At 46.9% G+C, this 14,388-nt stretch overlaps 1 protein-coding gene across 5 annotated transcripts in view; it reads left to right on the top strand.

Moving 5' to 3' along the window:
• The window catches only part of GRAMD2B (GRAM domain containing 3), a 108,619-nt gene that overhangs the window by 66,204 nt on the left and 28,027 nt on the right, over window positions 1–14,388 (top strand). For 4 of the 5 annotated variants that reach the window (XM_021079875.1, XM_021079888.1, XM_021079878.1 and 1 more), the window contains 1 exon segment: window positions 11,682–11,801. In XM_021079875.1, the coding sequence (XP_020935534.1) occupies window positions 11,682–11,801 (120 nt within the window). 5 annotated transcript variants of the gene reach the window in all.

Consider the following 14,388-nt stretch of genomic DNA (forward strand, 5'->3'; position numbering starts at 1 on the left):
ACAAGAGCCCTGCTCAGAGGAAGGATGGAACGATGGGAGCAAGGCTATGGTGAGAAGACCGACATGCCTAGAATGGAGAATTGCTTTTAGAAAGTGGAGGGGATAGGCGTTCCCATCATGGCGCAGTGGAAACGAATCCGACTAAGAACCATGAGGTTGCGGGTTCGATCCCTGGCCTTGCTCAGTGGGTTAAGGATCCAGCGTTGCCGTGAGCTGTGGTATGGGTGGCAGATGCTGCTCAGATCTGGTGATGCTGTGGCTCTGGCACAGTCCAGCATCACAGGCCAGCGGCTCCAATTGGACCCCTACCCTGGGAACTTCCGTATGCCGCAGGTGCAGCCTGAAAAAGACAAAAGAGAAGAAAAAAAAAAAAAAGAAAGTAGAGGGATAAAGTTCAGGAAATCTGAATATCCCTTCTAGCCTCTCCTTGACTTCACTTTGGATCATATGGAAAAGCCTTTCCATTTGCATTTAGATGATTCCTTAGTGAAAGGCAAGATACAGTCTGTCCTAGTTTGGAGAAATTGGATCTTCAGCTCTGACACTTGATGTGGAATGAATAAGTCCTCTCCTGATTAGAAATAATATTAAAGTTAACCTCTCAAAAAAAAAAAAGAAAAGAAAAAAGGGCCACTGCACAACCCTGGAGGGTCTTGGCTCCTATCCAGATGCCTCCTCTGATGCTCAATAGAAAGTCATTGTTGGTTCCAGAGCCAGGGCGTGACATAAGGGAGGCGGCGTCGCGCGAGGATGAATCGGGCATTGATGTCCCCGAGGACTTGGAGAGCGCGACCCTGGACATCACAGCTGGGGGTGTGTTCCCGAGGTTGAGGGGACACATCTGCGGCTGTTCTCTGCTCATCTCGACACCATCTCTACTGTTGACTTCATCTTAATGCAGTGACAGAAGCCCTTGTGAGTGGTTTTTAAAAAATAAATAAATGAGCCAGTTCGAGTTGGGTTTCTACCCCCTCAGGATCAGAATGTTGACATTTAACCTTTTTTTGGAGTTACCCGAGTTGCCTTAGGCTATTTAAGAAAAGCAGTGATTTAGGAAAACAGCATTGGAGGTAGACACAAAGGTGGAATGAATCACATGATGGCTCCTGGGACCAGGCTAAGGAGGCGTGTTGGGGCCGGTGGGTGGCCTGTGCTGAGCCGTCGTCGTTCCTCCAGCCCTGAAGTGCAGCTGACATCGAGGTACTGCTCCCTGCTGTGGCAATGAGCTGGGGAGCCAACCTTTGCTTGGCAGTATCTCCTTTTGTTGTTGTTCTTTGGGGGCACTTCTGGCTTTTAGATACAGGTTTTTACCTGCGGGCCCTGTGTGTCTATTACATCGCAAACCGGATTTGCAGAATCCCTCCCAGCCCACTGCATTGCCTCTTGCTGCTCCCTGTAGCTATTCCTGCTGGTGCTAATTCTCCACTCCCCAGATGCCCTTTGCCTTATCTCGGATGTTCCTCCCCATTGCTGGCCCTCCCACCCGTCCGGGGATTATCTCTGGATTCTCTCTGCAGTGCAGGCTCTGCATCTTGGCTTCGAATGCCTCCCCGTCCGCCTCTCCATTTTCTCACCGTCTCCAGCTCCACCCCCACCCCATCCCCATTCCTATACACTGAGGCCAGTGGAATCTTGGAGAAGCACCTGTCTCATCAGGCCTCTTGTGGTATATGCATGGGCTCAGGTGGGCACTCAACACCGCATCCTCCTTGTTGCATTCCTCCTGTCTAAAAATCTTCAGTTAACCCCTCCTGCCAACCGAGTGAGGTCCAACAGCAGCCACCTCTCATTAGGAGTCAAAGGTCCCAGCAAGGGTGATGTGTTTCTTTCCCCTGCCTTACTCTAGAGAAAACCAGACTGCTGGGTTTTTCATCTGCCTCCCCAGTCGCTCTTTGCTGTACCTGATTTTAGTGGTAGTGGTTACTTGAGTATCTCTAAAAATACATGCATCCTGCTCTTTCTTGCTTACTTATTCTAAACTGTATCTCTCAACGTCCTGTTTTGATGGAACAAAAGAATCAATGCACTCATGCTGATTCCCTGTTTCCCTTTCTTCCTGCTCCGTGTTTTAGGTAGGCCTATTGCTTTCTGTTTCCTATTTTCATACATTTGCCTCTTTAAATAATACAATGACCTAAATCTCCTAGTAGATTACTTTGACACGTGACTTTTTTAGAATAAGAAATGTGTAGCCTCTGCGCTTCTTTTACCTTTTTATCACTCCCATTTTTTTCTTTTTTCTTTTTTTTTTTTTTTTTAATCTTTTTAGGGCCTCACCTGTGGCCTATGGAAGTTCCCAGGCCAGGGGTCGAATCCAAGCCACAGCTGAGGCCTAAGCTACAGCCATGGCAACACCGGATCCCAGCCACATCTGTGTCCAGTGCTGCAGCTTACAGCAACACCGAATACTTAACCCACCGAGTGACACCAGGGATCAAACCCGCATCCTCACAGAGACAACGTCAGGTCCTTAACCCACTGAGCCACAACGGGGCCTCCTTGTTTTTCTTTAATAATAGCTTCTCCTTTTTTTTTTTTTTTTTTTTTTTTCTGTGTAGAATTCCTGTTCATTTGAGTTACAAGTGCCTGGCTTAAACATGCCTTGTTTTTCCCTTCTTACTTTTCTCCTTTTGAATTTGATTAAATAAATAGGTCTCATTGAGAAGGTGACACTTGAGGAAGCCTTGAAGGAGAGGAGGGAGATAGCCACGTGGCTTTCTGGGGGCTACAGCGTTCTGGGCAGAGGAATAGCCAGTGCACAGATTTTCTTGTGGGAGCCCAGACTGAGGAAAGGTTAGGGTTCAGGGAAGTCCGGAGGGCAGACGGGGCAGGTCCTGACTTGCCCTGAAGGCTGTTAAGGATGTGGACTCCAAGAGAACCGAGGAGTCAAGGGAGGTATCCGTCCCCAGAGTGGTGTGATCTGTTTCATGAGTCCCCTGTTCTCTCTGAAGATAGCAGTTAGGAGGCTTGAGGTTTTTGTTTTTCTTGTTCGCTTGTTTGTCTCAAGCTTTCTTCTGTTTCCTGAAGTCAGTTTTCTAAGGGTTTTACTTTCTGGTTGGTTTATCTCAAGTCTTTAAGACAAGATTTCGGAGTTCCCGTTGTGGCACAGCGGAAACGAATCCGACTAGGAACCGTGAGGTTGTGGGTTCAGTCACTGGCCTCACTCAGTGGGTTAAGGATCTGGCATTGCTGTGAGCTATGGTGTAGGTCACAGACCTGGCTTGGATCCCGAGTTGCTGTGGCTGTGGTATAGGCTGGCAGCTGTAGCTCTGATTAGACCCCTAGCCTGGGAACCTCCATATGCCATGAGTGCAGCCCTAGAAAAAACAAAAAAAAAAAGAAAAGAATATTAATAACAGGAGTTCCCGTCGTGGTGCAGTGGAATCCGACTAGGAACCATGAGATTGCAGGTTGGATCCCTGGCCTCACTCAGTGGGTTAAGGATCCGGCATTGCTGTGGTGTGGTGTGTAGGTCACAGACTCTGTGGCTGTGGCTTAGGCTGGCAGCAATAGCTCCGATTAGACCCCTAGCCTGGGAATGTCCATATGCTTTGTGTGTGACCCTAAAAAGACAAAAACAAAGACTTAAGATTGTCTTCAAGGGTCCTGCGAGTCTTTGTTGTCATTTCATATTTAAGAATGAAGGACTAGAGTAGCTTTGGCAGAATGTGAACAGGGAGTTGGCACTTAACCTGGGACCATTTTATTCAAAATGGAAGAAGGAAAAGAAGGGATTCACCGTGGGGTTCTGTCCGCCCCCCCATGCTATGTACCCTGATTTTCTGCAGTGAAGTTATTCAGTTTATTGACCAACAATTCTTCTCTTATTTTTGCCTCACGACCTAAGTAGCTGACTGCCTGCCATTTAGGTCTTGACGATGGGGGTGGGGGAGTAGTCGGAGATTCTTACACACACACACACCTTTAATCTAATCTAATGTTGTGGGCAACTTCTTGTATCCTCCTCCTATAGCACCTTGTTGGACTCTGACAAACAGATCACTATTCTTTTATCTTCCATTGATGCCCAGATTCTGAAATAACAAGCTTCCTCCACTTGGCTGCATGGATGAATAGTGCACACACTTTATTTTCTCCTTTCCAGTTTCCAGAAATTTGGGGAAATCAAACTGGTTGATGGTCCCCCCCCATTATCATAAGCAAACTCATTACCTCTTTTATAAATTCTCATCTTAACAGGCCTTGGAAAGGAGAGGCAAACGTCTATGTTCTTTTCTCCGTCTTGAACTGGAAACCTGTTGGGGTTCATCACTGATTTTGCTGAAACCAAAGAATGCTATGTTTTTGGCATTCCTTTTTGTTCTACCTGCCAGTAAGCCTTTCAAGGGAAAAAAAATATTAATTTGTGATTGATGTTTTAATGTTATGCTGGCCACTAATATCCACTTAACTTTCCTAAATGTTTATTTATCTAATAAATCAGTTCTACAATATTGCCAAGCATTGGTGATGCAGTTATAAGAATTGTTTTCCCTAAATATTTCAATCAACAGCCCACTAGAAAAATTGGCAAAATGTACATACAAACAGCTAATTCACAACGCAGGGGATTAAAAAAAAAATACTCTTAAATATATGAAAATACATTCAACCTTACTCAGAGAAAAATGTAAATCAAAACTATAGGGGGACTTTTTTTTTAACTCTCACATTTGTAGAGATCAAAAAGTTTAACACTTGTCATCACTAAAACTGTTACTCTGTGTGCTAGGTACTGTTCAACGCTTCGCTTTTTTTTTTTTTTTTTTAAGTGTAACACTTTAATTAGAACGTGAAAACACTTCTACGTCTTATGGGTGTGAGTCACAAAACCTCTACTGAGGGCAATTTGGCAAAAACTATAAAATTTTAAAATTTGTACATTTAACTCCGCAGTTCTATTTCTAGGAAATTATCCTATGGATATATTCACACACATAATAAACATGAAAGACATCTTATGCAGTGTTGTCTGTATTTGTGAAAAGACTGAAAATCATTTCAATGCCCATCCGTAAGGAACTGGTTAGATTGTACTTCTGCCATTACAGTGGAACTCTATGCAGTCATTAAAAGCATAGGGAAGCTCTATGTATACTAATAGCCAAAAGCACCACAATACTATAAGTTCCAAAAGGGGTGGGGGGTAGAACAGCATGCTGTCACTTGTGCTTAAAACATAAACACACATATGCACTTAGACTCCCAGTGCCTCTCTGGAGAGAAACAGGGCCACCCTGAAAACGAGGGTAAGTAGAAGGGAGATTCATTTTTTCCATTTGTAACTTTTGAAATGTGTTCTTGTTCTTCTAGTACCTATTCAGAAATAAATATGTAGATGGATAAATACAATTTAAAGTTTCCAGAGAGCTCCTATTGTGGCACAGTTGTGGCTCAGAAGGTTATGAACCCAACTAGGATCCATGAGGATGTGGGTTCAATCCCTGGCCTCCCTCAGTGGGTTAGGGATCCGATGTTGCCATGAGCTGTGGTATAGGTCGCAGACGCAGTTTGGATCTGGCGTTACTGTGGCTGTAGTGTAGGCAGGCAGCTGCAGCTCTGATTTGATCCCCCCAGCCTGGGAACTTCCATATCATGTACTTGAGGCTCTAAAAAGAAAAAAAAGAGAAAAAACTTTCCAGACAAAAATATACTTTCATCAGAATTGCAAATGAGTTCCCATCGTGGCTCAGCAGTAACCAACCAGACTAGGATCCATGAGGATGCAGGTTCAATCCATGGCCTCGATCAGTGGGTTAAGGATCCAGCATTGCCATGAGCTGTGGTGTAGGTCACAGACGCGGCTCAGATCCCACATTGCTGTGGCTCAGTGCATAGGCATTGTCATGAGCTGTGGCATAGGTCGCAGACTCTACTTGGATCTGGCATTGCTGTGGCTGTGACATAGGCTGTTGGCTGCAGCTCCAGTTTGACCCCTAGCCAGGGAACTTCCATATGCTGCAGGTGCAACCCTAAAAAGACACACAAAAATTGCAAATGAAAGGCTCTTCTTCCTGACTTAGAAAAATCTAATTTGAGGGACCGAGTTTCCTTTGCAGCTGGAGAGGCCGAGGGCTCTAGGAGAGGTCCTGATCTCTATCACTGACCTTCTGCACCCCATTCTGCTTCCCACTTACTGTGAGGTCTCTGTTTGTGCTGTCCTACAGTCCACAGAACTCTCCTCCATCCCAACAGCCCATGTCTCTGCTCCCCAAGTATTGCCACCCTTGATTGCCAGCCAGGGAGCCGCCAAACGGATGGCACACCAAACGCAGGAGCCTGTGAGAACTTGGCGAGTCCAGGTGCGGCTTAGTTTTCAGTACAGGGTTTCAGTGACACTCTACTTTCACAAACCTGACCATAGTTGTAACCATCCCATTTCTAGGATTTTATCTTCCAGAGATCCTCTGTGGAACATAGCCTATTTTCAAGTCACTTTTTAACCTGTGTTGGTCCAGACTGGTTTTGAGAAGTGATAATCCGGGAGGTTTTTTTAAATGATCATGAGTGTAAAACTATCTCACCTGCACTACCATGAGGGCATTTAGGGATATTTTTATGCCTAAGCTTAGACTAATCCAACCCGAAGGTAGACAAATGTGGGTTTATCACTGTAATTAGGCAGGAACACAGCTTCCTGGACGGAGCCACAGTGAGGCACTTGACTGCATTTACCGGAGGTACAACTTGACTCACTCACTTGAGACAGATCTTAATCATCACTTATGTGTGATGATGCCCAAGCCCAGGACATTCCCAGCAAGAGAGACAAAGAGCCTGGGCGACTGAGATGATGGGAAACAGGAGGTTACTCTAACCCTGCAGAGTCTCTTGCCAAGAGCAATGACCATGAACCCCATACAAGAATTCAGATTCTGAAAAACTGAAATCTGAATCAAGCCATCAGCAGACTAATAAGGTTTATTAAGTGATGAAGAGTCGATAGGCATTGTCCCACCTGCTTTTTTGATTTATAGAGTGGGGAACGGTGTGTGGCAGTGTCTTATTGAAACCAGCACTTCTTAGCTGGCCATAAAAATGCTGTTGCCTCGTGGTAAAGTCAGGTTTGGTTATTAGATATGTGCCTCACTGCTCAGAAATTCCTACTTAAGAGCTTTCAGGGCCCGTAACTGATGCTTAAATTGGGTGAGAGATGGAAGAAGAAATACCTTGCCAACATCAAGTGAAGGAGGGCCCATGTTCCCAGCATCTTCTGCTGCTGCTTCGGATCCTTAAAACTCAGTGATCTGTCTCTCCTGCCCAGCCCCAGTCAGCAGGGACTCTTCAGTAAACACTTGTTGAAAGAAGAGGATTGTTGGCTTGGTATTTTTAGTTGATTCTTTGAGTCAGTGTCCTTGAAAGAGACTTATCTTCTTGTTTAAAAAAACAAAACAAAACTGATTTCTTTATTTTCATGATTGTGGGGAGACCTACTATTTCATCTCCCTTGTCAGTGAGAGTTCAGCTTCACTGCGAGAAACTTTAAAATTACTGAGAGGCCTTGAGGAAGCGGTCCATTTGCCCTCCCACGCCCTCCTCACTCAAATACAGGCATCTCTGCTCTTCGGATTCTACATTTTTCCATTTGCTGTGCCCAAAAGACCTCAGCTGTAAGGGGTCCCTCCAGGAATCATCTTGCCTGTGTGGGGAATTCACTAGCTTGGGTTTCCGTAGCATCTTTAAGTAAACAGATGCCTAAAATTGTATTGGCCCATAGATGACTTTCACTTCCGTTCTAAGATGCTACAGAATTAATCCTGCATCAATCAACTCTTAGAAATGAGCACAGTGAACAAAATGCTGAGCCGAGTGCTGGGAGAAAAAAAAAAAAAGGCAGAAGTTCCCTGCTTTTAAGGAACTCAGTCTCCCAGTTGGATGCATAAGCCAAGTGGGAAAGAAGAGTTAACAGTCCAGAATGTAACTGGTTAGGGGCCCAGGGAGTTGCAGAGCCAGCAGCAGTAGGGCCCAAGACACTGGAATGGAAGGCTCTGTGGAATTCACGCACGCTGGGAAGGGCCTCCAGCCGAGAACCAGTGCTAGAGACCGGGCACCCGCTAAGGGAAGCGAGGGGAGGAGACTCTAGAAAGAAAGCATTTTAACAGGTGCAGACCTCCATGCTCTGTTGACCTAGAGGCAAGCATGGTCATCGTGTGACAAGCTAGGGACCCTGAATCAGGGCCAGTGCTCACACTGAAGGCTGAGTGCCCACCCTGCACGGAAAGGCCTGGCCAGGAAAGCCTGAAATCCAGTGGCTTGGCTACCTCTGCACCTTGGTGCTGGGTTCTTTTTGCTCAGAGCCAGAGGCAGTATTTCTCTGCCAGGCCATGTGTCCCTAGAGCTATGTCCCATCAGAGAGCACTGTTTTATGAGTGCTTCTGGCCAGGAGTGGCTCTTTCTGAGTACACAGAGAGGCTGCACACATCAGCTAACGCCCAGCCTCTTAGGCGTCATCTGACCCTGCATACAATTCGGTAACTATTGGAATGAGTGCTCAGGTGGATTATTGAAGTTCCGCACACACTTCATCTCCCTGATGAAAGAGGGACTCTCATGGATTTTTTTTTCTTTTTTTTTTTTTTTTTTTTGGTTTATTGTATTCAAGTTACTTGACTAGCATATGAGAACTTTTTGAAGTGATTTTCTGATTTACTTTTTTTTAACCATTTAAAAACATTTTTTATGATTTTAATTTTTTCCATTATAGTTGATTTTTTTTTTTTTTTACCATTTTTTAATTGAAGGATAGTTACTTTACCATGTTGTGTTAGTTTCAGGTGTACAGCAAAGTGATTCCCTTACGTACCTATGTACTTTTTCAGATTCTTTTCCCATTTAGGGTATTACAAGATATTGAAGATAGTTCCCTGTGCTGTACAGGAGGTCCTTGTTGGATATCTGGTTTTTTGTTTGTTTGTTTGTTTGTTTTTGTCATTTCTTGGGCCGCTCCCGCGGCATATGGAGGTTCCCAGGCTAGGGGTCTAATCAGAGGTGCAGCCACTGGCCTACGCCAGAGCCACAGCAATGCAGGATCTGAGCCGCGTCTGCAACCTACACCACAGCTCACGGCAACGCCGGATCATCAACCCACTGAGCAAGGGCAGGGATCGAACCCGCAACCTCATGGTTCCTAGTCGGATTCGTTAACCACTGCGCCACGACAGGAACGCTGGATATCTGTTTTATACATGGTAGTGTGTCTGTCTATGTTAACCTCCACACCCCCGAACTCCTCATTCATCTCTCCCTGCCCCCACCGCATCCCCTTTGGTAAATATATGTTTTGTTTCCTCCATCTGTGAGTCTCTTTCCATTTTGTAAATAAGTTCATGTTTGTGGATTCCTTATTGCTGTTGAAGGAAGAATCGGAGTGATGTGTGTATGTCTTGGGGGGTAGAAGGAAAAAGGCAGAAAGGTACTGGAAGGGTTCTTCATAGCTCTAAAATTCTTGGAATTCTTAAATTAGACCTGATGCTAAATGAAAATGAAATCCTCTGTTTGAAACCAAAGCAGTGTTTTTCTTTTAATATTTCAAGATGGGGCGTTCCCGTCATGGTGCAGTGGTTAACGAATCCGACTAGGAACCATGAGGTTGCGGGTTCGGTCCCTGCCCTTGCTCAGTGGGTTAACGATCCAGCATTGCCGTGAGCTGCGGTGTAGGTTGCAGACTGGGCTCGGATCCCGCGTTGCTGTGGCTCTGGCGTAGGCCGGTGGCTACAGCTCCCATTAGACCCCTAGCCTGGGAACCTCCATATGCCACGGGAGCGGCACAAGAAATGGCAAAAAGACAAAAAAAAAAAAAAAATTTCAAGATTTTCCGTGTGCTTTTCATCATGTAATGCAATTCAGTTATGGCCTCTACACACACGTAAGTTCTTTAAGTACTTTGAAAAGAATTAAATAAATTGAAGGTTGGGTCGATGTTCTCAGATATTTATCTGCTTAGGAGAAGAGAAATGCTTAGTACAGAAATGAGAGTATCAACCATTTGCGGGCACGATTACTCAGATACTGGGTCAGAATTTTTACTCATCAGTGGGACGCCGTAAAGTCCTATTTCCGTAAGCAAGTAGTCCAGTTTCCGTAAGTGGTCAGCAAGCAGCCCCAAGTCACCAATACCATCTCCTGCCTGTGCAGTCATCTGCAGGGGAAGACACCAAATGAGTGGTAAGTTAGAGTTAAAATTAGCTCAACGATCACAGCAATGCTGCCTCCCTTTGCCCTCAGCCACTGTGGAGTTCTCACGCTCTGCACGTGTTTTGTGAGTCCTGGGCTGTGCAGGCTGACACCGCAGAGGGTCTGATGCAGGCAGAGCACCCTGACCTCATTCCTTCTTCTCTTCCCACGGTGAAGTGGCTTCCCCACGTTCCCCAGACCGAGAGAGCTCAGCTCTGAGTGTCCCCACGGGCTGTCCTCCATCTGTTGTGGTGCAGCGCACAGACCCTCCTGACTTCTGTCCCCTCAGGTCAGACCTCGTCTTCCCAGAGCGTATTGAGCACGATGATAGGCCAGCCCTATCTTTGACCGAGTGGTCAGCATAAAGATCAATGATTTTCGCACCCCAGCCCGGGATTCCCACACGAAAGAGCTAGTAGGAGGGCTTGAAGGACAGATAAGTGGTTAGGGAGATGGCTGGATATGGATTAAAAAAAAAAAAAAAAAGGAGAATGGGGCGTTCCCATTGTGACTCAGCAGAAACAAACCTGATTAGTATCCATGAGGATGTGGGTTCAATCCCTGGCCTTGTTCAGTGAGTTAAGGATCCGGGGTTTCCGTGAGCTGTGGTATAGGTCACAGATGTGGCTCAGATCCCGAGTGGCTGTGGCTGTGGTTGTGGCTGCGGCTCCAATTCAACCCCTAGCCTGGGAACCTCCATATGCCCAGGGTGCAGCCCTAAAAAGCAAAAAAGGAAAAAAAAAAAAAAAAAAAAAGGAAGAAAAAAAATATGAGAATGGGCACATACACAAAAGGTCTCCCGGGTGGATAGTCTGAGTTTGAATTCCAACTCAGATACTAGTTCTGTGAGCTATTCACTCCCTGAGAGTCTCCGATTGCTCAGATTGCTCAAGAGTCTATGAAATGAGAGGTAATAAGTCCCTTCTAGCCTGGGTGATGGTGCAGCTCTGAGACTGTAATTGCTGAGAGGAGCGCTTGGTGACATTACCAATCACCCAGATGGGGACAAAAGGTGCTAAGTGACACAAAGGTGATAGGCAACACAAAAGGCGATAAATGACGCGAGTGCAAACAAAGCGGGGTGGGGCGAGGGGGAACTGCGCGCCTCTCTGGCAGGAGGCCACGCTGTGTGTGTGTGAGCTCCTGTATGTGTGCGTGCACAGGGGCCCTCCCAGCCTCCAGGTGATCTGCCGCCTCTCTGCTGGGCAGGGCAGAGCCGGGCAGCACGGGGCCCATGGGAACCAGTGAGTCCCAACAGAGCTGGACATTTACCTGCACATAGGCCTGCAGGTGTACCCGAAGCATCCATGACCTGGAGCCCCTCCCCTTGGGGCACCTGCTGAGGGCAGGTGGGATGGAGAGATGGAAAGGGCACAGCTGCCCAAGTTGATTCCAGTCTGTCATGGGGATGGAAGATCATTCCCCTCTCCGGAAAGCAAGGTCACTTGACTGTTTTTTCCATCCTCCCCTCTCTGGATGGCTAAGGTGAAGCGTTTTCTCTTCTCCAGCTCAGAGGCTGAGAACGGTGTGGAGGAGAAAAAGAAGGTCTGCAGGTCGCCAACAGCCCTGTCCCCTGCCCCGTCCAGCGAGGCCGAGTCTCCAGACCAGAAGAGAATCATTTCCCTGCGGTGAGTCCTCACCTTGACCCTGTTCTTTTGGCCTTTGGGGAGGAGGGGTTTCTAGCTTGATGGGGGTTGTTAAGACTGAAGAGTTCCTACAGGCAGATAATGCCACCGGGAAAGAAATAGGGTGTTGGAGTTCCTTGTGGCATAGCGGTAATGAACCTGACTAGTACTCATGAGGAAGCAGGTTCGATCCCTGACCTCACTCAGTGGGTTAAGGATCCCAAGTTGGCGTGAGCTGTGTGTAGGTCACAGATGCAGCTCAGATCTGGCATTGCTGTGGCTGTGGTGTAGGCCAGCAGTTGCAGCTCCAGTTCAAACCCTAGCCTGGGAACTTCCATATGCTATGGGTGTGGCCCTTAAAAAAAAAAAAGAAGAAATGGGGTGTTTTTCCTTGATCCCCAGGCACTGACACCTGCCTTCCTCTGTCAGCTCTCCCTAGCAGCCTCTTTTCTCCTTCTCACCCCAGAATTTCTGCCCCTTCCTGCAAGCACTGACTTTGCTACGTGATAAAGCCGGGGTTACCCCGTCTCTTGGAGCCTGTGCTCCGCCCGTGGGTGTGCACACCTGCTCTCTCCCTTTCCTGGCAGCCGCAGAAAAGAGCAGAGGGGAAGCCTGCCTGGGATCCCCGGACTGGGTGTGCACATCTCCCGGGGGCTGCCTGTTTCCTGGTGCTGGAGGCCAGGCTCAGTTGGGTTGTGTGGCTGTGAGGGGACAGGCAGTTTTGAGATGGGGAGCTGTGGACCCCATCACTCTCAGGGGCACCCACTGGGTGCTTTCTTTCACATGGAAGATGTAGGAACTTAAAGTTGCTTTTTTGCCCTTAAAAGAAAATGATTAAGAAGTTTCTGTGTGGCTCAGGTGGGTTAAGGATCCAGCGTTGTCAATGCAGCAGCTTGGGTTGCTGCTGTGGTGTGTTCAATCCCTGGTGAGGCCAAAGGGGGAAAAAAAAGAGTGGTTAAATCAAAGATTAATTACGAGTAACTGGGGTTGTTTATCTACACCTGGTTGAGGAGTGGTTACTCTCCTCTTATTAGAACTGTCAGAACTGCTACCTTCTATGTCTTTTAGCCTCTGCTAAAGGATTGTTTTTTATTTTTATTTTTTGTCTTTCTAGGGCTGCACCCGCAGCATGTGGAGGTTCCCAGGCCAGGATTCGAATCGGAGCTGTTGCTGCTGGCCTACACCACAGCCACAGCAATGCAGGATCCAAGCCATTTTTGCAACCTACACCACAGCTCATGGCAATGCCAGATACTTAACCCACGGAGCTAGGCCAGGGATCAAACCTGTGTCCTCATGGATGCTAGTAGGGTTCGATAACCACTGAGCTACGACGGGAACTCCTACTAAAGGATTATTAAATAACATCTGCTTTTCCCTTCCTCCTTGGCTACCCAGCCCGTATCTTCTCTGCAAATCTATACCTCTCTCAGGACCAAGCGTAAGTCTTCCCTCTGCCCCAGGTTTTTCTTTTCTGATGATCACTCCCAATTCTCCCTCCATCTTTTCTGCATGCCTATCTTGATGCATCTCACTTTTTTTTATATTTTTAGAGCCACACCCATGGCATCTGAAAGTTCCCTGTCTAGGGGTCGAATTGTAGCTGCAGCTGCCGGCCTGCACCACAGCCACAGCAACGCAGGATCTGAGCTGCACCTGCAACCTACACCGCAACTCACGGCAACACCAGATGGTTAACCCACTGAGCGAGGCCAGGGATCGAACACACGTCCTCGTGGATAATAGTCGGGATCGTTACTGCTGAGCCACAAGGGGAACTCCACATCTCACTTGTAACCATTCTTTCCATGGCTGTTTGCTGTCAGAGCATCCTGCCACACTCACCCACCGAAGGCACCTGTTGTTTCTTGTCTTTGACTTCTTTGATCAGCTATCGTAGGCACTCTGCCCTACACGTGTTACCTCCACCTCTCCCAGGCTTCAGATGAAGAATCATACACTCCTCATCAGGGCATGCTGGTTAAACTTCATGATGTGTGATCCATATGTTGCCAAGAGCCCTGTGTTTGGTTTAAGACTGTTCTCGCTGTCTGGAAATTCGGAATTTTTGAATAAACATGTTGCACTGGGCTTCCGGTCCTGCTCATAATCCCCTATGGGACAGTGAGACTAAGACAGCTGAAAAGACACAAAGAAAGAATGTATGTAAGTAAGCACCCCTCCCACCCCCACCTGAGAGGCCAGCACTGTGCAAGCAAGTCCTTCTACTGGGGCACAGCCCAGGGCACAGCTGCCCTTTTGTCACATTTGCTTCCAGTCCATGGTTCTTCGAAAGGTCTTAGCATTGCCTTGACAGCACCATTCACGTTTTTTCCTTTGAATCAGGAGAGGTGAAACGTCAAAGCAGTGGACAGTATAAGTAATGGGTAATTTGACATTTGTCAAAACAATTTTATTTTCAAGGAGAGTACAAATATTTGCTCATAATTTTGTTTAAAAAAATCGGCTCCTAGAATGCCAAAGGAATTTATCTGTGAGCTGGTTCAGTGGCCAGTAGCTGAGTCCGGATCTGTGTGTCTTAAATTAATGATGGTTTCGGCATCTTGGACTCAAACCGCTGGGGCTGGCA

This window comes from Sus scrofa, chromosome 2 (assembly GCF_000003025.6).
Source record: "Sus scrofa isolate TJ Tabasco breed Duroc chromosome 2, Sscrofa11.1, whole genome shotgun sequence".
Lineage (NCBI taxonomy): Eukaryota > Metazoa > Chordata > Mammalia > Artiodactyla > Suidae > Sus > Sus scrofa.